This window comes from Styela clava, chromosome 10, assembly GCF_964204865.1.
Source record: "Styela clava chromosome 10, kaStyClav1.hap1.2, whole genome shotgun sequence".
NCBI lineage: Eukaryota > Metazoa > Chordata > Ascidiacea > Stolidobranchia > Styelidae > Styela > Styela clava.
In genome coordinates this window covers 18,925,548-18,953,285 of record NC_135259.1, presented here as the reverse complement: position 1 = coordinate 18,953,285, position 27,738 = coordinate 18,925,548, and the positions used below count along the sequence as shown (strand labels likewise).

The 27,738-nt window shown below is 34.8% G+C and overlaps 2 protein-coding genes across 2 annotated transcripts; one reads left to right on the top strand and one right to left on the bottom strand.

The window, feature by feature from the left end:
* The first annotated feature begins 269 nt into the window (after positions 1-269).
* On the top strand, positions 270-25,693 carry LOC120337974 (protein O-linked-mannose beta-1,2-N-acetylglucosaminyltransferase 1-like). The gene is made up of 15 exons (XM_039405879.2): positions 270-576; positions 9,349-9,451; positions 9,940-10,040; positions 10,553-10,666; positions 11,532-11,645; positions 12,823-12,940; positions 13,547-13,645; positions 14,553-14,748; positions 15,991-16,066; positions 16,509-16,693; positions 21,030-21,102; positions 21,640-21,768; positions 22,886-23,065; positions 23,689-23,840; positions 24,798-25,693. Exons 1-15 carry the CDS (start codon positions 418-420, stop codon positions 25,027-25,029), a joined length of 2,031 nt encoding a protein of 676 aa, XP_039261813.2. The 5' UTR covers positions 270-417; the 3' UTR covers positions 25,030-25,693.
* LOC120337975 (uncharacterized) lies at positions 16,699-20,691 on the bottom strand. Its single transcript, XM_078117075.1, has 5 exons — positions 20,175-20,691; positions 19,252-19,494; positions 18,904-19,164; positions 18,601-18,796; positions 16,699-17,912 (listed from the first exon to the last, which is right to left on the bottom strand). Exons 1-5 carry the CDS (start codon positions 20,227-20,229, stop codon positions 17,678-17,680), a joined length of 990 nt encoding a protein of 329 aa, XP_077973201.1. The 5' UTR covers positions 20,230-20,691; the 3' UTR covers positions 16,699-17,677.
* Positions 25,694-27,738: the final 2,045 nt, after the last annotated feature.

Genomic DNA, 27,738 nt, shown 5'->3' with positions numbered 1-27,738 from the left:
GACTGACTTTACCGAAAATTATTTCAATTTACTCATAATTTTGTTGTGTATAGATTTTCTGGTTGACAAAACGAAATAAACTCTCTCTCTCTCTTGTTTTCATGTTCAATTTTTAAATCTAATTTTTTGGAAAAATTTCCCAAGCTTAAGATTGATTAGGTCGTCTTATCGGTTCCCTCTCCCCCGGATAAATACAAAACTGTATTCGCGCAAATAGCTTATGTGGTTCTAACGAAAAACTAATTCGCGCAAATGATATCTCTATGTTTACAATCGACCTGCTCAGCTGTTTTCGCCACATAGTTTTGGCTGGCCGTATGATTATCGCTTAGTAGTTTAGTTCAGTAGTTTTGCGATGACATATTTGGGTGTTTTAGGGGTTTGAAACTGGAGGTAGTCTATGTTGAAAAACTCATTATGGCAGAAACCAAGCCATTTAAGTCAGGGTGGCATTGGCATTCAGTTCGTGATCGACATAATCCACGTTTAGGCCTTGACAAAGCAAACAAAGTTACTTGCTTCACCTTCGTTCAATATTTCTGCGGACCAAGATACAATTTCACTCAAGTTTTGAAGGTGAGAAGAAGTTTTCCGTTTATTACAGTATTAAAATGTTTACAAATAGAAAAGGCCAATAGTTTAATACCGTTTTCTAGTATTTGTTTTGTTTTTATCAATCATAATCTATTATGCTGATTATGGAGTCGAAATAAACTTGTACTTATCATACTATAGTACGCGTCCACAACTACTTCTAGTGGTCGTAGCATAATGATTTTTGCATGAATTTTTTTTCTCAACCCCCACCTGACTACGTCATCTAAAAATTATATCGCTTTGACATGACAATTACGACATAGAACTTGCCAAATTATAACTACAATCATTCGAAATGACATCTATGCTGACTATAATTACGAGAAAACGAGAGAAATAGCTCGTTCGATTTTGGATGACCGACTTCGCATTTTAAATGACCATTTACCTCACTGTGACTAGTATATAATTTTCATAATTATCAAGAAGGACATATACAGATATGGACAACACTAAAAGGCTGAAGGAAGAAACGGATGAAGTGGAGGAAAAACGGAAGTTGAAGTGTTCCCAATGGTGAAAAATTGAAAACACTAAAAGGCTGAACACTAAAAGGAAGAAGTGGATGAAATTTATTCCCACGAATAATGAGGTGGTTGAAGTCACTAAAAAGATGAACACTGAAAGGAAGAAGTGGATGAAATTTCTTCCGACGAATAATGAGGTGGTTGAAGTCACTAAAAAGATGAACACTAAAAGGAAGAAGTGGATGAAATTTCTTCCGACAAATAATGAGGTGGTTGAAGTCACTAAAAAGATGAACACTAAAAGGAAGAAGTGGATGAAATTTTTTCCGAGGAATAATGAGGTGGTTGAAGTCACTAAAAAGATGAACACTAAAAGGAAGGAGTGGATGAATTTTTTTCCGACGAATATTGAGGTGGTTGAAGTCACTAAAAAGATGAACACTAAAAGGAAGAAGTGGATGAAATTTCTTCCGACGAATAATGAGGTGGTTGAAGTCACTAAAAAGATGAACACTAAAAGGAAGAAGTGGATGAAATTTCTTCCGACGAATAATGAGGTGGTTGAAGTCACTAAAAAGATGAACACTAAAAGGAAGAAGTAGGTGAAATTTCTACCGACGAATAATGCGGTGGGTGAAGTCACTAAAAACTGAACACTAGAAGGAAGAAATTTCTTCCGACGAATAATGAGGTGGCGTAGGTCACTGAAAAGCTGAACACTAACAGAAAGAAGTGGACATCTTCTCTGCGACTAAGTTATGATACGCCTTGACATGAATTGATAAACGATCAGATACCGACTTCTAGAAAACATTTAATTTTGATTGAAATTCAATTTAAACTCCGTTGAAATTGAAATACTGGTACTACTCTGAAGTACGCGCACCAAGATGTCGCACAACCTGATCCCTAACCTCGTACACCAGTGATTTTCAACCTTTTTTGTATCGCGGAACACTTTTTGGACACTAGTGGGCAGAACTATCGTTTCAATATTATGTTGTTGTTGTTCTTGTTCTTTGACACGTTTTTAAAAAGTCGCTTTTCTCTTCGAATACTGGACCAATTGCTTTGAAATTTTCAAGGGTTAAAGATTAATTTTTTTGCTAGAAGGCTATTACTTTTATTTATTTCAAAATTTTGCGTGAATTCTATGAAATTTGATATTTCGTCTAAAATTTTGCTGTATTATTTTTTATCCATGGGAACACGGATTTTAGTCAGTGTCATGACTGGCTGTACGTTTTGATTCTGCAAAATTCTTGCTACTGGAAATTCAGAACTTTTTTGAGGGTACCGGTAGCGTCAAAGGTACCGGTAAGGACTGATTCGCTCTGGTCTAACGTGTCCATATATTTGTGCGTAGCTCTCTTGTTTATTCTAAAATTGTGACGGAACAACAAATGAGATTTTTGGAAATAAACTATATTATGCAATTAACTGACATCGATCATTTCGGAATAAAATAAATTAACGAAATTAATAATAGCTTGTCAACTTCAGCTGAAAAAGACGTTACACATATTCCAATTCGGAGCTAGGAACAGAAATGGTATTTTAATGTAATATCTGGGCCTGTTTCGAAAAGTTTCAATATTTTATTCTGGCTGGAATTTAATTGAGAGAGACAAACACGCAGCTCTTTCTCGATGACTCTCAATTTTTCGTGTTTTTTATACTCTTATGGCGGCCAAGAAAAGGGTGGGCAAAATAGAATATTTTTTTCGAATCAAATAATTCGAATATTCTCAACAAATACCGAATAGTCCAATACCGAATATTTTTTATACGCAGCAGGTCCAGAACGTCGCCCCCATGGATCGCCGTTGTATTTTGTAAATACGAAAATAGGAATCAAAAATTAATAATAATCGCGCAGTTGACCACACATCTATGTACATAGATTGCCGTGGTATTGTGCCCGGATATAATTAATTTTTGATTCCGTTTTTCATTCCTTGAACTTAATATCTGTTTTTATAAATTTTGCAAGCACGAAGACTTTGAATAATGATGTATTAGTCAAATCGAAGTCCTGTTAGACCACTGGTTTTCAACCAATGGGCCATGGGCCACTGGTAAGCCTCAGAGGCATTTTGAGGTGGGCCACAAACATATTATAAATTACAAGGTTTGTTGATTGGAAAAATTGATTTGATAACAAAATCAGCTTCACGAGTCATGAAAAACAAGATATCTATTTGCAAAACATGCCTCGCCGTAACCACCCATTGTGGCGCAACATACCCATTATACGGCAGGAACAGCTAGATATGAATATATATATAGTAATTTGTTTGCACATTACATCAAAATTAAAAAGAATATAACGAGAATGTCATGGCCTTCAATATTCGCCAGGCTCGAACTGAGCATAACATATAAAAAATAAACAAAAAACGAATCCAGAGGACATTGTCTCATAAATACGAACAGAACAAACATTAAATTACCCAATTCCTAATATATCGAATTTTCAAGTATTCCTCACTATCCGTCGGAATAAATTTCATCCACTTCTTCCTTTTAGTGTTCAGCTTTTTAGTGACTTCGACCACCTCATTATTCGTCGGAAAAAATTTCATCCACTTCTTCCTTTTAGTGTTCAGCTTTTTAGTGACTTCAACTACCTCATTATTCGTCGGAAAAAATTTCATCCACTTCTTCCTTTTAGTGTTCAGCTTTTTAGTGACTTCAACTACCTCATTATTCGTCGGAATAAATTTCATCCACTTCTTCCTTTTAGTGTTCAGCTTTTTAGTGACTTCGACCACCTCATTATTCGTCGGAAAAAATTTCATCCACTTCTTCCTTTAAGTGTTCAGCGTTTTAGTGACTTCAACCACCTCATTATTCGCCGGAAGAAATTTCATCCACTTCTTCCTTTTAGTGTTCAGCTTTTTAGTGACTTCAACCACCTCATTATTCGCCGGAAGAAATTTCATCCACTTCTTACTTTTAGTGTTCAGCTTTTTAGTGACTTCAATCACCTCATTATTCGTCGGAAAAAATTCCATCAGCTTTTTAGTGACTTCAACCACCTCATTATTCGTCGGAAAAAATTTCATCCACCTCTTCCTTTTAGTGTTCAGCTTTTTAGTGACTTCAGCCACCTAACTACCCGTCGGAAGAAATTTCATCCACTTCTTACTTTTAGTGTTCAGCCTTTTAGTGTTTTTTAATTTTTCGCCTTTGGGAACACTTCAACTTCCGTTTTCCCTCCACTTCATCCGTTTCTTCCTTCAGCCTTTTAGTGTTGTCCTACAGATATAGCTAACCTTGTAACCAGTGTTAACTCTAAGCGAATTATGAGTGCGAAAGTGCTTCGCAGTCGAAAAAAAAAGTGCGAAAGTGCTTTTGCCGATTTTAACAAGTTAGGTGCTCTAGCCTTTCATATAACCCATTTAACACGGCATAGATACTCGAAAAAGCGCTCCTCCGGTTAATATTATGAATTAAAGAGAAGCCTTTCCGTTAACCGAGTTCCCTTTAAGCGAATTCATGTTTAATTAAAAGCGAATTCATCGGCAAGGAAAAAACATCTGCTAAAACTTGCGCGAACAAAACTTTCATGCAATGTATCACGGTGTCAGTTGCTTACTCGCGTGAACAGCAAAGGCTTTCACATTTGTTACTCCTTCCATCTAAGAGACAACGATTGATACACGTAGGCTGGAAACCATATGAGTTACAGGGTGAATCATTTGTACAAATCCTGTGCAAAATAATTCCCCCCCCCCCCAAAATATAAATAGCAATCAACTAATTAGGGTTAGGTGCGCTGGAAATTCAACTTTTCGATTTATCCCTAAACCTAATCTGATAATTATTAATTTGTGATTTTGAACCACTTTGAAAGTCGCCACCCGCTGTTTTAAAAGATAGGTTAACCTACGTTCCCTCCGAAATATTACACAGGATACTCCCCTGTTTTAGGAGATAGGTTGACCTACTTTCCTTTCAAACTTTTTTCTCCGAAATATTACACAAGATCACTTTGAAAATCCTCCCCTTTCGTGAGCTAGCGTTACCTAATTTCTCATTTACATTTATATTATACTATTTCAGAGCTTACCCAAAGACAAGTAATTTTTAAATGTCGACATGCCTTGGTTTGCGTGCGAGTTAGTTTAAATCAGGCAGAAAACATCATATATTGGCAAAATGTTTAGTAATGTCATGTACTTTCAGCATTCATAAATAGCACTCTTTGTAATGCTGCTGACCTAGTATCAAATATTCGCATCACAACGCCACTTGCGAGGTTTCCATATATTTCAATTACACTAATAGGAACGATGACACCAAAGAGTTTTCTTTTGCGAAGGTACACGAAATATAACGAGGGTGATTCTTGAAAAAAACATGAATATAAAAAATAAACGAATGATATGATAGTGGATCCCAAATAATTTTGAGAGTGTCTCGAAATACCAATCCATTTGATAAATAATTTTTATTCGACCACATGAACGCTGATATACGCATTCTCAGATATCGGACAGCCAGTCGCGATATTCAATCGTTCATATGCACAAATCTCACATTAATAGTAAGTGCTACCCACGTTTGTAAAGTTTAGTAACCAACAAACAGAAAATAACTTATCCTAAAACACAATTAAAACTCAGTCGGCAATACATTCGTCGCCAAGACGATGCCATACAAAACAAAAATAAATTGGGCGCGAGAGTTACGTTAGATGACTGCAAAACGACGTTGTTTTTTAAGCAGAATGTAAACCAATCAAATTAAAAAACGGGAGTTACGACGCCCTTAACACATCGTGTGTATTAAACTTCCCTGGTAAGTACTATTATTATTGTACTTATACACCTGTTGGAGTATTTCGGACAATTTCGAATTTAAAATTAATGAAAACCCGACATATAATAAAGACGCAAAAGTAAAATGAACATTTTTTGAAAAAGTTATTATTTAAGAAAGACAACATGATCGTACAATTCCGCCCAAACCTCGATGTTCGCAAGTGAGATGATAAATAAATACTTCCCTGTATTCGAGCAATTAACTTTAGCGTTTGTTCTGCCAACAAACAGCCGGGTGCAAAATATTTCCGTCCTGTGATATGCTCACAAATATTCTCGATATTAATATCATACCCTCGCGTATGTACTTTCTATTAGCTCTTTAGTGATCCCTTCCATCCTTGGCCAAGTCATGTTTAGAATATGTGAACATTTTATTCGACCATACATGGCCGGCGGGATGTTAAAATTGTAAACAAGAGAGAGTCGCAACAATCGCGAATTTCGTTTTGTTGCGTCTGTTATCGTCGAAAATGATTACATTTGTTGTATTTTGAGGCATTTAAGCAGTAATAATTAGGGCATGACATCATCAAAATCGTCGAGTGAGATTTTGAAATTGCAAATTCCGTAAATAAAATTGTGAATTACTCGGTAACGAATTCAGCTTCAATGACCGTCGGGGTATTGTTTTGTTGAAAATTATAATTAATGTGAGAGCGCCAAAAACATACAGTCCATACCGATGCGACTGCAATTTATATGGCCGCACTTGGTGTGGCGCGTTTATTAATAGTGTAAAATAAACTAAACGAATATCAATTATAACCAAGCCTGTCAGCGTGTTTATTTTCTGTGGGCAAGAATCGTAAAATACCATCTTGAGACAAATTCACTTCTATTATAAAATCTAATTTTTCAGTTAATAACGTGTGGCAACTTTTTAATTTATCGTCGACCAAAAAACCGCCCCACACTCGTCCAAACGTGTGTCAAGCTTGACCGACAGGAACAGATTCATCGACAACTTTAATTAGGGAAAATATGTATTTTGTTGGGAATGCAAAATAAATGTAACAAAACGCATTTTTTTTGTGATAAAACTTTGTATTTTCGGAAACGGATTGTCGTGAAGGGTAAAATTTGATCTAAATTAATCGCAAAAATGTTTTATTTTAAATGTAACAAAACACATTTTGCGATATAACCTTGTATTTTCGAAAACGGGTGTCCTGAAAAATAAAATATGATCTAAATTAATCGCAAAAATGTTTTATTTTAAATGTAACAAAACACATTTTTCGCAATACAACTGTATTTTCGGATACCGGGTGTCATGAAGAGTAAAATATGATCTGAATTAACCGTAAATAATGTTTCATTCCAAATGTATCAAAACGCATTTTTTTGCGATATAATTTTGTATTTTCAAAAACGGGGCGTCATGAAATATATTAATCTAATGTTTTATCTATCGTCTAACTAACGTCTGGTACACATCATTTTCGGGGAGAACTCTAGCCCGCGAAACGTCATTTAATTTAAAATAGAGAATGTTCCACGCATTCCAAAACGGAAAATCACCAGTAAGTCGACAGGGATTCAACCCTCCGGATTCAGTATTCTATATCCCCCGTGTCAGAAATTTCTGAAGATTGGAACAAAGAACCCATCAAACCGCCGCGGAAGAAGGGGAGTATTTTTTGCACTAATAATTAGGGCGTGACATTATCAATATCGTCAAGAAACTGGTGAATTTTCAAATTCCATAAATAAAATTGTGAATTGCTCGGTAACATTTTAGCTATAATTATCGCCGGGGTTTTGTTTTGTTGAAGACATGTTGAAACTTGAGGGAATTAGTTACAATTAGCGCCTGACCTCTATTAGGCACTCGAGCACTCGAAAAAAAAGCACTCGAGTCCAATCTTTTCAGCATCAAGTCTAAGTCGCATACGTAAAATATCCTGTAAAAGAAGTGCTGTTCATTAACGTTATCTCGTCCTATGACCACGCAGAAATGCCTTTATTGCCGAATTATTCAATCACTATTTTAAATCAACATTCAGGATTGGCACAATTTCAGATTTGCCAAGTTTTTCACCATAGAAAAACATGAGAAAGTTAATTATCGTCTTAATAAATATCAGCATCACGGTATCGACAATAATATTACCATTCGCATAAAATTGGGACCGTAAATTTACAAATCTTGATAGGTAATATTAAAGCCAACGCAAATGTTAATTTGAGTCCTCTATGTCTTCAACAGCTGTTGCCGATGTGAACAAACGGGTAAACCCGAAATATAAAACTTCGATGTCCGCCGACCCGCAAGAATTCATATTTGTAAAAAAGAGAGGGCGGGAATATAGATTAGCAAAACCTGGATATCGCCGCCAAAACGATCGGTGACAAGAACAATTAGCGATTACAACGGAATTAACCAGTAAAAAGACTTTGTTGCCGATTTTTTAATGTTTCAACCGACGTTCCAAAAATATTTGTTATTCCGTACTGGTTAAAAATATTCAATTCAATAAAATATTGAATTTTGCCCACCCGTACTCGCATATCAATGAGAAATAGTTGTGTAAATATCGCAAAATGCCACGTGCTTTCAACATTGTGATTACAATAAAATGGCACTTAATGGTATTTTGTGAATTTGGTGATTTTGCAAATCTGTGACATGCTGCTAAAAGTTTCGTCTGATTTGAAAATCGTGCACTTTGGTCACAATACATCCAAAGTGACTATAACACTTTACTAACACTTTTATAGTCATTTTGAATTCAAGGATATCATTGATAGTCACATGACCACTTTCGTTCAAAGAAAGGCAATGGTAGTATTCCAACATCTGGTTTCAAAGACGCGGAGCGTTTTTGCGGGAGTTGCGGGAGAAGCGGAATCGGTGTGCTTGTATAATAATCATATTATAAACAAGAATTTTGCCGTTAATGCAAAAGCTTTATCTCTTATGTCTGCATCTCATAGGTTAGAATCCCGGTAAATATCGTTATGATATATATGCAGAATTGAGTTACAAAAGTACTAGTATGTTACTTATTTGTCAACTTAATACTCGAAAATATTTGTTAACTTTGAATTTTTATTCCATTCAAAATCGGGAGAAAGTGCTATTTCTCTTCAAAATCGGAAAAAAGTGCTATTTCGCAGTCCCTAAAAAAAGTTGCGAAAGTGCTTCGCAATTTTCGCAAAAAAGTGCGCTAATAGTGAACACTGCTTGTAACTGTGTAACCACAGCCTCTCGAAGTCATAACTGACGATCATTTTACATTGAATGCTGGGGACTTTTTTGCAGTGTTGAAAAAGAAAAATTGCTTCTAGTGCCTAACTCATTAAGCCAATCACCTTTCTTATCGAAATCTTTGTAACCCAACGAATCCCCACATAACGCTTGGCAAGGTTATCATTTGAGAGTATGACACTATGCTTTGCTAGACCAGATGTTGTGGTTCAACTGCCATAAATTATTTTTTCCTATTTAGATATTATCTCTGTTGCTCTTAATTGGAACATGCATATTCAATTTGAAGTTGGTTATTGAGACAAATAGAAGACTCGAGAATCATAGATTAATTTTGGAACTGGGTAAAAGAACATTTTCATTGATGTATTGTAACTAGCACAAATTTCAGTACTCTCTTAGTATGTGTACTAGGTTAGGGTTAGGCCATAATTTCATTCCAATTTTCCTTATTCTAGTTCTGTTACACGTTTGGGGACTGTCTTTGTTAGCCAAGTGAATATACGCCCTGCCCATAGGCTTCTGTCCCTTTACACAACTTGATGTAAAGTTGGCGAACAAATTAGTTATTGGTGTCTCCATATTGCTACACATACTTCTGGAGCGCCCAAATTTCTACAAAAATAACGAAATAGGAGGTGACTAGACTAGACTTGTTTATTCCTAAAGTGTATTTTAGTATGGTGAAAAATAGCCTACGGCTACGGATTACTGATTAACTTCCCTTCTTGGATATTAATTTCTATTCTGCCCTAATTTAATTCATAAACTAGCAGTATGCTGAACAAGCATTCGTTACTCACCTCGTCATTTATTCAACTTTATGTTGTAGATTCAGACAGTGATGTTGTGCCAATTGATGAAGATGATTACTTCAGTCATCTGAGAGCTAACAATGATGCAGAAGAAATATCAGACAAATTCTCAATACAGGTGACTAGCATTTCATCCGCTATTTTTAAAATTTACTTTAAATGGTATTTATAAATTTCAATTGTACGAAGATCCTTCCCTCAGCAAGTTTGGAGGGGGTCTTTATATGGTACTCTGGCGGGGTGATCCTCATTTGATCCGGTGGGATGATTTTCATATGATCCCCAAATTTGACACCCCTGACACCCCTGTAAAAAAAAGAATGCTGGGTTCTAAACCCTATCCCATGAAATTGCCACAGGTTTGATTTTACTTACCTGAGTTTGCAGCATTTAAGCAAGGGAAGCATAGGCTTGAATTATTGTTATTTTGTAACCTTTGTTGCTACTTCCTACATCCATATATAATCCTTGGGTTATATTATTTCAAATATTAATTCTTGTTTCGTCATTACTCCCAATCTTTTTTACTTAGCTTCTAATGAGTGCTCCCTTATTAAGCTGCGTGAATCTTATTTGCATATTGAATTATTAAATATCAGAGCTCAAATTTTTTGTTCATTAACCTTGCAGGTTATATCAAGCAAAGATCTTGTTGAAGTAATCGTAAATGGTCGGTCTGTACATCGTGATGCAGAAGCAAATCAAGGGAGAGGAATCCATGTTGTTGTTTTGCATGAAACAACTGTGAGTTGTGTTTTGCTCTGACAAAACTGTATACAACCAGAGATTTCAAATAATGAAATTCTGGAAAGGATGCTGATTTCCAGTTTTACTTACCCTTTACCCGCCTAATTCTTAGAGTTATATTATGAGGTTGTGGGCATCATCGGACTGATCAGGGTTTAAACCAGTGTTCACTATTAGCGGACTTTTTTGCAAAAAGTGCGAAACACTTTCGCAACTTTTTTTAGTGACTGCGAAATAGCACTCCGATTTTGAAGGACAAAAATTCAAAGTTGACAATTATTTTCTCAGAGTATGAAGTTGACAAATAAGTTGCGTACTAGTACATTTGTACTTTGAACTAAAGGTCTTTTGTATGATAGGATTCCCATATTCATCCAGGGGAGAGGAAAGTAGATAAGATGGCTTAATTATATGGCGAATCAAGGTCCCTCATCCGGTTACCAGATCATGTCTGGTATGGGATTAATTTGTTAGTTATTTGTTTCAGGTGCATATACTTGGCTTGACTTGAACTTATGTATTATACAAGCTAGTTGATTCAGTAATCAGTAGGCTAGTCTATTTTTTCACTATACATGAAATACACTAAATGAATACAGAATGTAAAAATGAGCAAAAACGGATAATTCAGGGTGAAAGAAGTCGCGAGAAACCAATACTGGTTATTGAGCGGCCACACCTGTTATATATTTTATCAGTAAAAATAATATGAATAAGTTTATATAAAAGTATTGGAGCTGTGTTGTTCATGACAAGTAATTGGAAAAATAAGCTTGCTCAACACAAGAGCATTCAAATGTGCAATGACGACAATAATAACTAACAGAACATATGCAAAATAATTTTTTGCAATTTTTTTCAGGGCTCTGTAATGTCGCAGAGGGTGTTTGATACTTACGCACCCAAACAAGATGAAGCCTTGGTTGTCTTCCTGAATTCAATCATCAGCAACAGAATATTTGTATTTGCTATAAAAGTTAGTGATTAACAAAATATATCTTTTCAAAATGAGTGTGCAAGGCTCCAACCAAAATTGGATAATTAACTTCTGAATAAAGGCACAAGTTGTCCAATAGTAGCAGCCGACTCATTTGCGAACAGCTAACTTGATACATAGTGCTTATTGATAAATTGTAACTCTTATTTGATGACGTATCCTTGTTAAGGTTATAATGTTAAGAGTATGGTTAGAAGGCTGGGTTTTTGGGAGAAATTTTTGGTTTAAAGTCTGTCTCGCAAATATGAACAACTCAAGCTATTCAGAACTGTCATTCTATATCAACATCTATCCCTGATTACAATTATAGGTCATTTGAATATCAGATTACAATCTCTTAAGGAGAAAAACATAAACCATTTCGTACAGTCAAGACCTACATTAAGTAAATTCAATATAATTATTCTTGTTTTAGACTGATTTATAGTAGAACTTGGCAATTTTTAGGATTTGACATACATACAAGCAAAAACAGTCAACGTTTATTTTTCTTCTGTCTTTGCGTAGATATTCATGATGCTCTCTGTTGAGCATGATTCAAGATTAGAAGATATTTGACATTTAAAAATAATTTTACAGATTATATGAGGAAGTCAATATGATTGTTTAGGGCAGAGTCTTTCAAAGTTTTTGGGCTGGGCCTCCTGCTTGTGATCTTATGTTTGATGGATAATGTTTAATTTACAACACAAATGACATTAATGTGATGAATGAGGTTGCTTTTAACTGCATGATTTATCAATTCTCGTAGAAACTTGTGACAAGCAAACTCGTAGGTCTGACTCTATGGCAGGTTGCGAATTGCGACATGTATTTTGTCTTCATATTGCTGAAAATGCTGCCTCACACATGCAGGTTGTTGCAAAATGCAATAAAATTTGACTTGCCTATTCTGAAAGCAAAGTATATTCGTCTGTAACACTCAACCAAAAAGATGCAATGGCGTTTTGATAAAAATCAATCATTAAAGATCGACTTTTTTTCATATCGTTGCGAACCCCCTTTGCAGTCATCGTGGACCCTAGTTTGGGTAACCCTCATTTATGGAGTCTCTACTATCCCTAGGGATTATTGAAGAGCCAGATGAGGGAAATGCCACAAAATCATGAAAGTATCGCTAGAATCATCCAGATTAACAATTCTGTTGTACTTTTAGGATGAAGCTTCGTTCGAACTTGGGAAATCAGCCAGAGAAAAACTAAATGAACTTGGCAGTAAAATGATTGATGACCTGAGTTGGAGAAGCAACTGGGCAATGATTTGCTCTAAGAGAGGTGAATAATGCAACTTATTCAAATAAATTATTACTGGTAAGGTGTCCATACTTTTCGAGCTGGTATCAAATAATAGTTTCAAGCAATATAGGGTGTCCATGAAGTCTTGAATTTTTTTGAAATTTCAAAGGGGATTCATCGATACCATATATTGTTTTGGTCCTCAAAGATGTATTAAAACTTAAACTATTACTAATTAAAAAACAACAAACCTAGTTGATATTTATTGAGAACTGACTTCATAACAAAATTGAAATTGTAAAGTGATTTTATGGACACCCTGTGCAATTTGAATAGTTTATTATTTACTTGCGAGATGACACGATCTAAATTTTTTGACTAAAAATTGTAGGAAAGTACAGATTGGAATTTTGGAATGGGAATTTTTTATGATTTTGATGGGTGGCTCAAGATGGCACGTATTAAAAATGTTCTTGGACAATGGCCCAGGGGGTAATAACTGCTCCTGTGTGCATTTTTAATTAGGAGAGCAAAAGTATGTGATTAAAGAAAGCATGAGGTTGCTAAATCAGTGTGCTAATGAAAGATATGAAGCCAATTTCGGGCAATTTATTGTTTTCTGATTTTACTCCTTCTCTTTTCCAGGAACAAACTTTGCTGAAAACTTGGAAACAACGGAAGATATAACAGCTTGGGCAACTGATGTCGTCATAGCAACAGATATTGACTCAATAGAAAGCCAAGGTGATATGGTCTTTACTGCACCTCATATTGTATTTGTTTTGATAATTAAAGCCATTTGCTTCAGCTATTGTGAAAATGCACCCTTCCCCACAATGCTTTTATAAAGTTAGATCTCAACAGACTATTTTTCATCACATTTACAATGAGCAATCATTGTTTTCACCTGTAAGCGATTTTCAACTAGATATGAACTAACTTGATTTGCCATTACTGGAATTATTTACAATTCCAATTATAAAATTTACCAAGTGATTTAGGAGTTCTGCTGCACACTAACACAAATATATTCTGTAACGTATCGTCAGACCAAGGTCAGACTTCCTCAGACATGCATTGTTCAACTACGGTATGTTACAGAAATATATTTGTGTTAGTGTGCAGCAAGACTCTTGCACTGCTTAGGATAGTTATCTTTACTCTTGCTACAGCATCCTTGCAATATATGCATACAGATCCATCGGCACAAAAGAATAGAAGAAGGATAAGTAGTTAGTCTTGCAGAAACCAAATCATTAGTTAATATAAAATTTACTATTGCGATTACAGTTCCATTCATTTGAAATTTATTTATTTGGTTTTGAGCCCTGTGTGAATTTTTATAATATGCTTTTTAAATAATCTAGTGATTCAAATGTCTTGAATTTTGAATTTAAAAACAGACTCAATTTTAACTCAAACTTTGTAGTGCTGTATTTGATTCATTCTACTGTTGCAACACAAAAAGAATTTTGCTTATAAAAGTACTTATTATACATTTGACTGTTTCCACCAAATTCAAATTTTTCGAAGTGTTTGAATCTACTAAAATTGTCATAATGCCCTTCCTCTCTCTCACAGAATTAATATACTTAGGTAGGTGCCTTGTATAAGAATTAATACATTAACTTTAATTTTTTCCACTTTCCAGTAATTACTTGTGATTGGCCACAATCAGATCCTTTCACCACAAGAAGAGCACATTTTTGTTCACATTTTGATGGTTATTTGGAATTGTGCACTTGTAATAACCCTTCACCTCTGACCTTTGGCACTAAGGAAGTTCTACCAGCAAGCTCTGTACCTGTTGCAATTATCGCCAGCAACAGACCACAGTATCTGTATAGGTGAGAGAATATACATATCCTATTATCTCATTAGGCATGGCATCTTAAATATTTTTTTGCAATATTTGGTTGGGGGAGTTCTGACATTATCTAAGTATATGAGGTTTAGCAATAACTTTGTTATTTCTGTGCTCAAGGATATTCATAACGAAACAATTTTCTTTTCTGATATAGGGGCCTACTCTAAAACATTTTTGAGCAGAGTACATCGTATATATTTTGAGTATTCTGAATTTGACAAAAAGTTTTTCTTAGAATTAATTTTGCTATTTTGTGTGTCCAGGATTCAATGGTAGAATTTACTTAATAAATCACTATAAATAAAACATTATCTGGTATTCTAGATTCGTTCCCAGAATAGCATTCCAATTAAATTCTAAATAAATTAAATCTCCTGATCAGGGGTTGTCATTTTTCAACCTGTGTTTTCCCATTTACTTCTTTACAAATGTCAAAAGCAAGATTATCCTCCAAACTTTTCATCTTTTTGTCCCACAAATATCTATAATGACTCTATGATGAAGTAATAGAATCTCCTGAAAAGGGATAACAATGTCTAAATTTATTGAGTTGAATTCACCTACAGTTAAAGTGATGGTTTTCGAACTTTCACGAACTGTAGCCATCTTTCAAAGACTCTCAACAGTCAACACTTATGATCCCTGATCTTCTATGGAAATACTTTTATTGCTTTTAACACATTCCAATCAGTTATTTCATGTGCGGGATATAATAATAAAAAATAAAAAAATAAAAATAAAAAGGCATTACAGTTGAAGAATTAAACCAATTCAGTAAATTTACTTTGAATTAATGTTGCCATTGTGAATTTTACTAACTGAAAGCTTTTGCTCTGTGGTGCAGTTTAAGAAGCCCTGAGTTAATAAATGTACCATACTAATTTGTTCACCTAAGTGAAATTTATCCCCAGCACAGCTCAAATTTACTCTGGTTGAGATCCTTTCTCTACATTTTGTTCGATTGTCGTTGATTAAGTGATTTGAATTTGCAGAATTTACCTTATTGAGCCTTTCAATCAAAAATTTACCCACCAACCCAGCCTTCTGACTTAAACATAACCCCAGGGAGAAGGACATATCATTAAATAAAAGTTTCCAATAAGCAGAATGTATCAAGTTATGTGTTCGCAAGCATTCATAGTCGGTTACCTAATTTACCTTATAAATTTATTTATTTAGAATTAACATTGTAGTTGACTTCAAGTTAAATTTTATATTTCAGAATGCTGCGTTCGTTGCTTTCTGCAAGAGGTGTGAACCCGGATGTAATTATTGTATTCATTGATGGACATTTCGAAGTGAGTTTGAGTTCTTTTTTTTTTAAATATTTTGATGTTGAAACAAATCACGAAATTGAAATTGAAATATTTTTGAATACACATACTGATCTAACTTTATAGAAATATGGGTGCTCCCGAAGTATGCGTACCAAGATGGCGGACATCGGAACGTAACATGGGTAACAGGTTAGGGTGAGGCGATAATTTTTTTCCAATTTTTCTCATTTTAGTCCTATTATCAGTTTGAAGACTAGCCAAGAGCATCCCGTAGTATTTATACCTAAAATTATGGCCTAACCCTAACCTAGTACACATATTACATTCCGATGTCCGCCATCTTGGTTCGCATACTTCGGGAGCCCCGAAATATGTGGAGTGAGGGATAGGCAGTTTGTCATACAACCCCATGAGGCATCTCTTTCTTAGATTTGATCTAAAAGAAGATTTTTATCTCCTCCAGGAACCATATGAAATTGCAAGACTCTTCAACATTCGAGTGATTCAACATGTTCCTGTTGGGGTGAAAAATGCTCGGATATCTCAACACTACAAATCAAGTTTAAGTGCAATGTTCACTTTATTTCCTCAAGCAGAAGAAATTATTATTTTAGAAGAAGATTTAGATGTTTCTCCAGATTTTTTTAGGTTGGTAGTATTTTATTATGCTTATTTGATTTAAAAATTACGTTTGGAAATTGTTAAAAAACGGTACTCTAGAAGCATGTGCACTAAGATGGCGGACATCGGAATGTAGTATGTTTACCAGGTTAGGTTGGACCATAATTCCAGGTACAAATACTACGGGAGTCACTTGGCTAGTTCCCGAACTCGTAATATACCTAAAATAAAGCAAATGCGGATAAAAATATGACCTAACCTCAACCTGGTACACATACTACGTTCCGGTGTCCACCATCTTGGTTCACTTCTGGAGCGCCAAAAAATCTGTGTGTGCCATTGGGAAAAATTTAGCATTCCAGCGTTCTAATGTATTTGGAAATTATAATTATGTGTCCAGATCCTTGTTCAGTCTGTGACAAAACGCCTCTCTGAAATCCTGAGGAAGTCAAACTTTAATAATAAAAACTTTGGCATAATTATGTAACCTGCTTCACTATACTGCCAAGAACGCTTACTTAACTGACTTTCTGAAAAAAAATTCAATTTATTACCATCATTGAAGTTGTGAGTTTTGGGAAATTTTAAAATAGGACTGTAATAAAGCATGATAAACTCTAACATCAACAGCTGGCTCCAACTTTCCTAACAGCATGGGATCCTTTTCTTGATGGTGGAAATTTATTGAGACGCCAGTTTTAATCTTAATAACGGTTAAATAATGATAAAAATCATATCTGAGAAAATTTTACGCACAGTAGGAAATAGGCCTCCTTTGTTTCACGTTGATAGTTGTAGAACACAATAACAGATATGATTGCTAATTTGTATGGAAGCATGTCTTTGTTTTCTACATAAAGGAAATATCGAAACAAGTTAAGATATGTACCGGTAATATTTGTTGAAGAAATGTAAACATCCTAGGTTATTTGTAGTTAACGAATTAAAAAATCAGCTTTTTTGATCTAAATACAAAATCATCAGTATTATCAAAACTGGTATGACTGTGAGTCACACAATTTTAATTTGGGCATTTTCATATTGATATTCCTTTCCACTTGTTATAATCTCATATTGTTGTTCATTCTTGTTATCAACTTGAATTGGAACTTCATATCCACTTTCATCTGATGTTGGTGTGTAGTTTTCATGGGGTGTTCGTTCATGGACAGTTAGCTGCTGATGTTGAATGCTTCCCATTTCCATTGAATCTTTGTTCTTTGACTTGTTGTTGTTGTTGCGATACCTTGGGTTTTATAGGAATTATAAGTTATATTATATTTTAAGTATTTTCCAGCTATTAAGACTGATTTTCTGAAGGTAATATTTTGACTTGTTCTCCTGTTCAACTTCTTCCGCCATCTCGGCCCTAGACTAGACAACATGACACTTAACCCATAGACATACTAGAAAAAATTGCCAAAAGTTGACTTCATCTTATTCGACAGAAAGTACGGTAATTCAAGTTAAAAGTTAACGATGACTTTATTAACAATTGCTTCATTGTTGATCTAGAACTAGCAGTCGTGGTGTTTTTCATTGGGTTCCAATCTTTTGTAGTAATTTCAAAAGTCTTGAGTAGAAATAGAGTCAAAATTTCAGACTTCTAAAAGTTTGATTAACTTTGTAATTGAAATTAACTGGAGTTTTCATAGTAAAATTTTTGCCATCTAGGTATCAGCTGTAGATGGAGTTGATTTTAATCAGGTTTGGAATCGTTTTTTAGCTCAAGAGTTCGAGCTAGAGATCGAGAGATTTTCCGTATTTTATAGGTATTGGGGTTGGACTTTTTTGAACCTGGGTGCTGGAGCTAGTTGACTACTTTAATCAGAGTTTGTTTTAATGGCACATATTTGGAAGATGAAAAATATTTCTGAATATGCTGGTTCGCATTTAAGCATACATTTGCCTAAATATATAATATTCATATTCACCTTAATATAATGAACATTAACAAAGCTCCAGCAATCAAACCCACAATTCCTGATACTGGAATAGCAATGATTGTAGCAGTTGTGCAGTGGATGTTGTTTGATGATGTTTCGGTCGATTCAATGGCGGGGTTAGAATACTGCTTCCCATATGTTGAGGTATAAGTTCGATGAGTTGATGTCTGTTCAGTGATTGTGGCTGAATTTGAGATCAAATTCGGTTATATTTGAAAAAAAAAATTTGATTTCAAACAGTTATATAACTCATTTAAATAAAATTCAATTTCAAACAGTTATATAACTCACCAAGTGCAAGCGTGGTTGTTGGTCTACAATCTATTACAAGATATTGTATTGTGAAGTATTTTGTGTAACCAGCATAATTCTTTGCATAGTATTGTATCTTGTATGGGCTTCCTCCGGCTTCATTCCATTCCAGGATTGAATCACAGGTGTGATTTGCAACTGAAATTTTCTCTCTGATTTTGCTGATGTTGCAAATGGTTGATAAAGTTGCAAATACAAGACAGTAGTTGCTCTTAAATTCACATTTGTGATCATCAGTGCCTGCATGAAATATATATATTTTTTTACTTAACTGCCCTTTTTCCTGATTTGCAATGGCATCATTGAATAAATAAATAGCCTCCTTACTTGGGAATCTGATTTCTCCAGAGCAATGTCCGATACTATCTGTTGTCATTGGCAGTGAAACATTTTGTAACAACAGAACAACTGCAGTTTCATGATCTGTCTCCATTCTTGTTGGTATTGTCCAATCACACTGGCAGTTGTATTCATTACTTGGTCCATATGTTATATTTTTGCTCTCTGTTCCTAGTATCTCATTAGGGCAGTCGCTGCGTAATACTGCTTCACCCAGACGATTGCAGAGAACTGTAAAAATGGACTGTTTAGTGAGGTTGAGGTCCCAGTGAAATATTTATTCAAGCTATAGATGGTTTTTAAAACTTGAGAATGTACTATTACTGATTTTGGAGCTCCAGAAGTATGTGTACCAAGATGGCGCACATCCCGAACATAGTATGTGTACCAAGTTAGGGTTCAGGTTGTGCGCCATCTTGATGCACATACTTCGGGAGTGCCTGATTTTAATTGATATCATTTGGCCTTGTTGATTGACCTTTATGAGCAATTAATTATCGATCATTTCATTTTTTTTCAGTAAACAACCCACTTGGTGGCAAACTAAAACTAAATATCTAATGCTCGAAAGTCGAAACTGTCCCTTTTCTCTAGGGAGCGTTCACTATCATGAAACGTATTGCGAAATACACAGACTTCAAACCAAACGCCTATATAGGCTGGAGGTTTTACCAAACAAGATGCCAAGCACTAGAAAAACATGAAATTTGAGTTTTAAAAAACATGTGTTAAATTATGATAGGCACATAAATGAATATTTTTTTAAAATATACTTTCGTACCTATACGCTTTCTGAAATCCGAGACATTTTCTTCTTGTATAATATTCATATCTAACCCAGAAAATATCACTGAATTCTATTTATCCCAAATAGGATTCTGTTAGACAAATGAAATTAGCTTGTTGCTCACCTGAGATCACTGAAATAAACAAGTAAATATTGTCCATTTTTCGAAGTTTATTCATTGCTATGCAATAGGCTGATTTATTTTTTGGATAAGCCCTCGAAACTTCAGACAATTTATTCTACTTCCACTTCTTCTTACAAACCAATTTCATACTCCATAGCTGCTTTATGGTGCAATAGCCAGGTATGTTGTATTATGACTGTGGGGGTTGCTGTTTCGCTTCATAAAGTGTTTTTGTTTTAAGTCTCTTGTTGTAGCTTTTCGTGGGCGGACCGGTAATCACAACATTTCCTGGCGAATTTAAATAGAAAAAATTCGCATACCAACAGTGTACCGTCTTCTCGCTTATTTATCTATGTATTTTATTCCACCATTCAGAGTTTGACGGAAATCCACCTACTGGGACATATACTGTATCAACTTCCTTGCCTACATGCAAGGCCTAAGCCCATTGCAAAAATACAGTTCATGGCAATATATAACTCTACTTATTGACATTGCTCCAATTAGCCTCAATAATCCTAAATATTCAATATTCTGAATCGTCCAGCCTTAAATGTGCATTTGGGTTCTCCAGTAACGTGTGTAACAATATGGAGGCAACTAATTTTGTTCGCCTACTTTACATCAAGTTGTATAAAGGTACTGAAACCTATTTGCAGGGGGATGATTACTTGGCTAACACAGAAAGTCCCCGAACTCGTAATTGAACTAAAATAAGGAAAATCGGAATAAAATCTTTTCCTAACTCAACCTGGTATACACACTACGGCAGTACATGTATTTGTATGTCTCAGCAGACATATATGGCAGGATGATACCCAATTCCAGTTTTTGATCAAATCTTTTTTTTTTTAGTTATTTTAGCCAAACAATGCACTTATTAAATGAAGACACATCACTGTATTGCATATCAGCATGGAATGATCAGGTGAGCATTACAAATCAGATCCGTACTCCAGAGGTATGTAAACCAAGATGGCGGATACCGGAACATAGTATGTATACTAGGTTAGGGTTGGGCCATATTTTCAGGTACAAATACTACATGAGTCAGTTAGTCCCCGAACTCATAATAGAACTAAAATAAGGAAAAATGGAATAAAATTATGGCCTAACCCTAATCTTGTACACATACTTCGTTCCGGTGTCCATCATCTTAATTCACATACTTATGGAACCCCAGCAAATAATATAAAAAAATATTGTTTTCAATTCATTTTTCCATATTTTTCAGTCGACCACTGTAATACCGCTTTTGTGCTTGCTATAATCATTTGAATAACTTATTCCAGAAAATTTATAATTAATGTCGAAATTTTTTTTTATTACAAATATTCCAAAATATTAATATGGGAGATATTGGCAATCAACATACAATTCAAAAAATTTTTTTCGGCTTCAAAGTTCTGTTAGAATTAGTAGTGGATAATTTTTAATTCTCTTTCATATTACCCTATACTTGCAGGCTTATGATCATTCATCTACCGACCCATCTTTACTCTATCGAGTTGAAACAATGCCAGGTTTAGGTTGGATGCTCAAACGTTCTTTATTTGTTGAAGAATTGGAACCTTACTGGCCTTCACAAGAGAAGGTGATTTCAGCATTTCATTTTTTTACATCATCTATTCTTTTATGGTAATTGTATCTTAGTGCAGTGGCTTTTTTCGATATACAAGGTGGAAAAACAGAAAATTTGTTAGACAGCTATTTATTTTCACAAATAAAGATTCGAAAACGAGCTTGGAACAATATCCATCAAGTTAACCTTCAAAACGCTACACGAGCTTTGACTTCTAGGTTAAGACACTGCCCTAAAGTGCATGGCCAACATTTTGAGCATCTATGAGTGTAATATATAACATACGCCTTTGAAAAACTTTGTAAAAGTTATTCTTTGTAAAAATAAATATCTGTTTGACAAATTTTCTGTTTTTTCAATGACCAGCTTGTATATCCACTCTTCGGCCATATATTCTCCCCACTATGCATATTAACTCTATTCCTGTTTTTTTTTTCAATCTTGAAAATTTACTAGCTATAATTGAAGCATAAATGTGTTTTGCAGTAACAATAAATAACTAAATATTAATAAAACTGAATACAAAGTCATATTTCTGTATTTTTGTCCCGAAAACAATAAAATTCCTCCTACATTTAGAAACGCTGACCTAGTAGTCAGTAGTATTGTTGGACTCAACTATGTTCGAATGATAACCTGAAAGTCTTTCAAAATTCAAAATTCCTTGCTCTCACCTAGGGGGTAACAATTTAGGATGGGATAGGGTTTACATATTTATCAGGTGGAGGGGAAAGCCCATAATTATGGTTTAATTATTATATGGCAAACCACGGCCTCTTGTCCTGTTACCAGTCCATGTAGCTTATTTCTAACACTCTGTCGCTGTAGGCAATGATGAATACGCAAATATGGTTCTTCTGAAATATAGTGGCCCGTTTTATAGTGATTGTACAAGGTATTGTTTGGAGTGAAAGGTTCATGAAGTGTTGTATTAAGAAGGCCAGCTCTGTAAAGGTGTGGACACTTTGTGGTGTAGAGAGCTATAGCCATCCGATGAAATTTCTGGAACATTCTCAAAATTTGTCACTGTCTTTTGATACAAATCAAGTTATAAAGCATAATCATTTAGGAGTCCTTCCAGTCTCTGAGCCATAGTAGATTCACCAGTTTCTCTTATTTCAATTTTCAGCGCTGGGACTGGGATATGTGGATGCGATCTGACACAATGAGAAAGGGAAGAGAATGCGGGGTTCCAGATGTTCCCCGAACTTTTCATTTTGGATCTGTTGGAATCAACATGAATTCCTATTTTTTTGAAATGTATTTTGAAAAGCACGCTTTGAATAAAAGAGAAAATGTCAGGTTGAAGGTGGGCTGTTTATAGGATCATAGTTACATTATTTTATTTTGATACCATTATAGTGGAATATTGGGTACTCCTGTAGTGTGTGTTATTCAAGTTGTGTAAAAGACTGAAACCTATGGACAAGGGGTATATTCACTTGGCTAACACAGACAGGCCCCGAACTCTTAATAGAACTAAAATAAGGGAAATCTGAATAAAATTATGGCTAAACCCTAACCTGATGCACATACTACCCATATCATTGCCTATTTATAGAAATTGATTTTTATCTTGTGAAAAAGGTATTGTATAGTTACCAGAAGTTAAATGAACTGATTGGAACACTAGATTACGCAGATTATATTTTTTTTTAAATATTCGAAATGCATACTGAAATTTGCATCAGATTGAACGAATTTTGAATGTATTCAATTTGTTTTTGTCATCAAAAGTTATTCTACAGTTTTCAGGACTGACCTATACTGATTGTGCAGACCCATAATATTTTTTTTTATTAAAAATACTCTAAATTATTTCCGAATTCTATATCAAATAGAAGTAATTTTGAATGAACTTAGGTAGGTTTTTGAGTTGTTTTTGTTACCACTTGTCGCAATATCATAGGTATTATTTTCTATTATTCTCAGGATGTTGACACAATAAAGAAAGCACCATATGAGAGGTTGATGCATACTCTTGTCAGAGATTCAAAACTTCTCGATCATTCGAAGTCACCCTGTGATGATAATTTCATAACTGAAGAACTCTCGCTTAATAATACATATGTCGCTTATTTCAGGTAGGTTTGGCAAATTAAATTTACTATTTATTATTCTTGAGTATGTATTATTATGTCCCGAAGTCATATTCTAGGACAGGGCTACTCAACTATTTTCATTTCCGGGGTCCCGTCAGTCCAAGAATATACTTTTAGCTTTGCTTGTTTTGCTTTGCTTACCTTGTTTAGATTGAAAAGTGTAAAAATATATTTTATATAAATTTTTGATTTACCGACTAACTGCAGAGCAAAAGCAATGCTTAATAACACGCTTCGGTGCCTGTATGACAAGCTAATGTTTACCACCATGTCTGAAAATCTGTGAAAATGTATCCAAGAAGCTTCAGTTTTTAGGTTGGCATTAACATCTTCTTGTTCAGTCACACAAGTATGTCGATGCTCTGAGAAACTTATAGTACAATGACAATTTTTCCACAGTGGTTTATGGTTTAGCGAAAAATACATTACATCATGATTGTGAAATAAAAAGAGATGATGCATTCAAAGTCAAGAAGCAGCCGTGGTCCAAATTTAGCACTCGAAAGGTCCTGATTCGGACTGCGGTTCGCTAGTTGACCAGCCCTGTTCTATGAAAGAACCTTCACTTAGTTTAGGTTTGGAAGTGTTTGAAAATTGAATTTGGAAATGAACCCAAGATGACCAAACAAGACTCCAGTTTAAACAAGTACTTGAAATAATTTGGCATATGTTGTCGTCTGGAGACATGCAAGTGAAAATAAAAATTTCATCAAACTAATTTCCCTCAAAGTTGTGGTGTTGGATGTCGGAGTATTTTCAAATTTCCTGAAGTTTGAATAAAAAATCTAAATTCCCTTGGTTGTAATTTCAGTCTTTCAATGGTGATTAAGGCTCGCATATGCCAAAGTATTTGTTATCAAAATTCAAGATCACAACTGAAGTTCACAGCTCTGATTCCTCCAATGTAATTTAATAATTTATCTTTTTATTTTACACCAGAATGGACAAAGAAGGATCCACAGATGTATTCATAGAAGTCTTGCGATGTTTAAAGCTTTGGGACTTGGAAGCAAGAGGTCTGCATCGAGGAGCGTTTCGTACATTTATAAAGAAGAGACATGTTATATTTGTTGGCTATCCTGCTTCCACTTATAGTTTATATAAACCAACTGATGTTAATCCTATTTTTATTGAATCCATTGAAAAAAATGAGGGAGAAATTGTGAACTAAATAAAAGTATGTTTCATTCGAAAAACGCGTTGAAATAAATGTAAAGTTTCAAAATGTGAATATTTAAATAATGAGGGCAAATGCGAATCTAACAATAGTTTCATTTTAAATTATTTTCACACTCCCTCAAAAAAATTGTCTGTGCATATGCCCTCCTTGTGAAGCGGACCCCACCATTTGGAGAACCACTGGCGCAGAATATAGTACACAATATAGTATAATGAATAAATTCTGTGAAAGTGTTCTACGGTGTGTAAAAGCTTTCGAAGTGTTACATTTGCAGATTTTTAATAATAAGATTCTTAACAACGATTATACATATATATATTGTGTACATGTGTCTCGATTGATAAAGTTCGCCAATGCTTAGTTGAGAATGGAGCCTGGCCCTTTATTGCTTTACCTGCCGCCTGTCTTGACAATTCCGCTTCAGTCTAGTTTTAATTGGGGTCTGTGTATTACTATACGCGCTTGCACTGCTTACTGATAGCTAGACTGTGGATCAGTGTTCACTATTAGCGCACTTTTTTGCGAAAATTGCGAAGCACTTTCGCAACTTTTTTTAGGGACTGCGAAATAGCACTTTTTTCCGATTTTGAAGAGAAATAGCACTTTTTTCCGATTTTGAATGGAATAAAAATTCAAAGTTAACAAATATTTTCGAGTATTAAGTTGACAAATAAGTAACATACTGGTACTTTTGTAACTCAATTCTGCATATCATAACGATATTTACCGGAATTCTAACCTATGAGATGCAGACATAGGAGATAAAGCTTTTGCATTAACGACAAAATTCTTGTTTATAATATGATTATTATACAAGCACACGGATTCCGCTTCTCCCGCAAAAAACGCTCTCGGGGCGTTTCTTTGAACGAGAGTGGTCATGTGACTATCAATGATATCGATGAATTCAAAATGACTATAAAAAGTGTTAGTAAGGTGTTATAGTCACTTTGGATGAATTGTGACCAAACTGCACGATTTTCAAATCAGACTTAACTTTTAGCAGCATGTCACAGATTTGCAAAATCAACAAATTCACAAAATACCATTAAGTGCCATTTTATTGTAATCACAATGTTGAAAGGACGTGGCATTTTCCGGAATTTTGCGATATTTACACAACTATTTCTCATTGATATGCGAGGAGGGGTGGGCATAAACGTGGTGGAAACATTAAAAAATCGGCAACAAAGCCTTTTTACTGGTTAATTCCGTTGTAATAGCTAATTGTTCTTGTCACCGATCGTTTTGGCGGCGATATCCAGGTTTTGGGTAATCTATATTCCCGCCCTCTCTTTTTTACAAATATGAATTCTTGTGGGTCGGCGGACATCGAAGTTTTATATTTCGGGTTTACCCGTTCGTTCACATCGGCAACAGCTGTTGAAGACATTGAGGACTCAAATTAACATTTGCGCTGGCTTTAATATTACCTATCAAGATTGTAAATTTACCGTCCCAATTTTATGTGAATGGTAATATTATTGTCCATACCGTGATGCAGATATTTATTAGGACGATAATTAACTTTCTCATGTATTTCTATGGTGATAAACTTCGCAAATCTGAAATTGTGCCAATCCTGAATGTTGATTTGAAATAGTGATTGAATAATTCGGCTATAAAGGCATTTCTGCGTGGTCATAAGACGAGATGACGTTAATGAACAGCACTTCTTTTGCAGGATATTTTAGGTATGCGACTTAAAGCTAAAAAGATTGGGCTCGAGTGCCTAATAGAGGTCAGGCGCTAATTGTAACTAATTCCCTCAAGTTTCAACGTGTTTTCAACAAAACAATACCCCGGCGATAATTATAGCTAAAATGTTACCGAGCAATTCACAATTTTATTTATGGAATTTGCAAATTCACCAGTTTCTTGACGATTTTGATATTGTCACGCCCTAATTATTCGTGCAAAAAATACTCCCCTTCTTCCGCGGCGGTTTGACGGGTTCTTTGTTCCATTCTTCAGAAAGTTCTGACACGGGGATATAGAATACTGAATCCGGAGGGTTGAATCCCTGTCCACTTACTGGTGATTTTCCGTTTTAAAATGCGTGAAACATTCTCTATTTTAAATTAAATGACGTTTCGCGGGCTAGAGTTCTCCCCGAAAATGATGTGTTCCAGACGTTAGTTAGACGATAGATAAAACATTAAATTAATAATTTTCGTGACGCACCGTTTTCGAAAATACAAAGTTATATCGCAAAAAATGCCTTATGATACATTTGGAATGAAACATTATTTACGGTGAATTCAGATCACATTTTACTCTCCATGACACCCGGTATCCGAAAATACAGTTGTATCTCGAAAAATGTGTTTTGTTACATTTAAAATAAAACATTTTTGCGATTAATTTAGATCCTATTTTACTTTTCAGGACACCCGTTTTTGATAATACAAGGTTATATCGCAAAATGTGTTTTGTTACATTCAAAATAAAACATTTTTGCAATTAATTTAGATCAAATTTTACCTTTCATTAATAATAATTTTCAACAAAACAATACCCCGACGGTCATTAAAGCTGAATTCGTTACCGAATAATTCGCAATTTTATTTACGGAATTTGCAATTTCAAGATCTCACTTGACGATTTTGATGATGTCATGCCCTAATTATTACTGCTTAAATGCCTCAAAATACAACAAATGTAATCATTTTCGACGATAACAGGCGCAACAATTCGTAA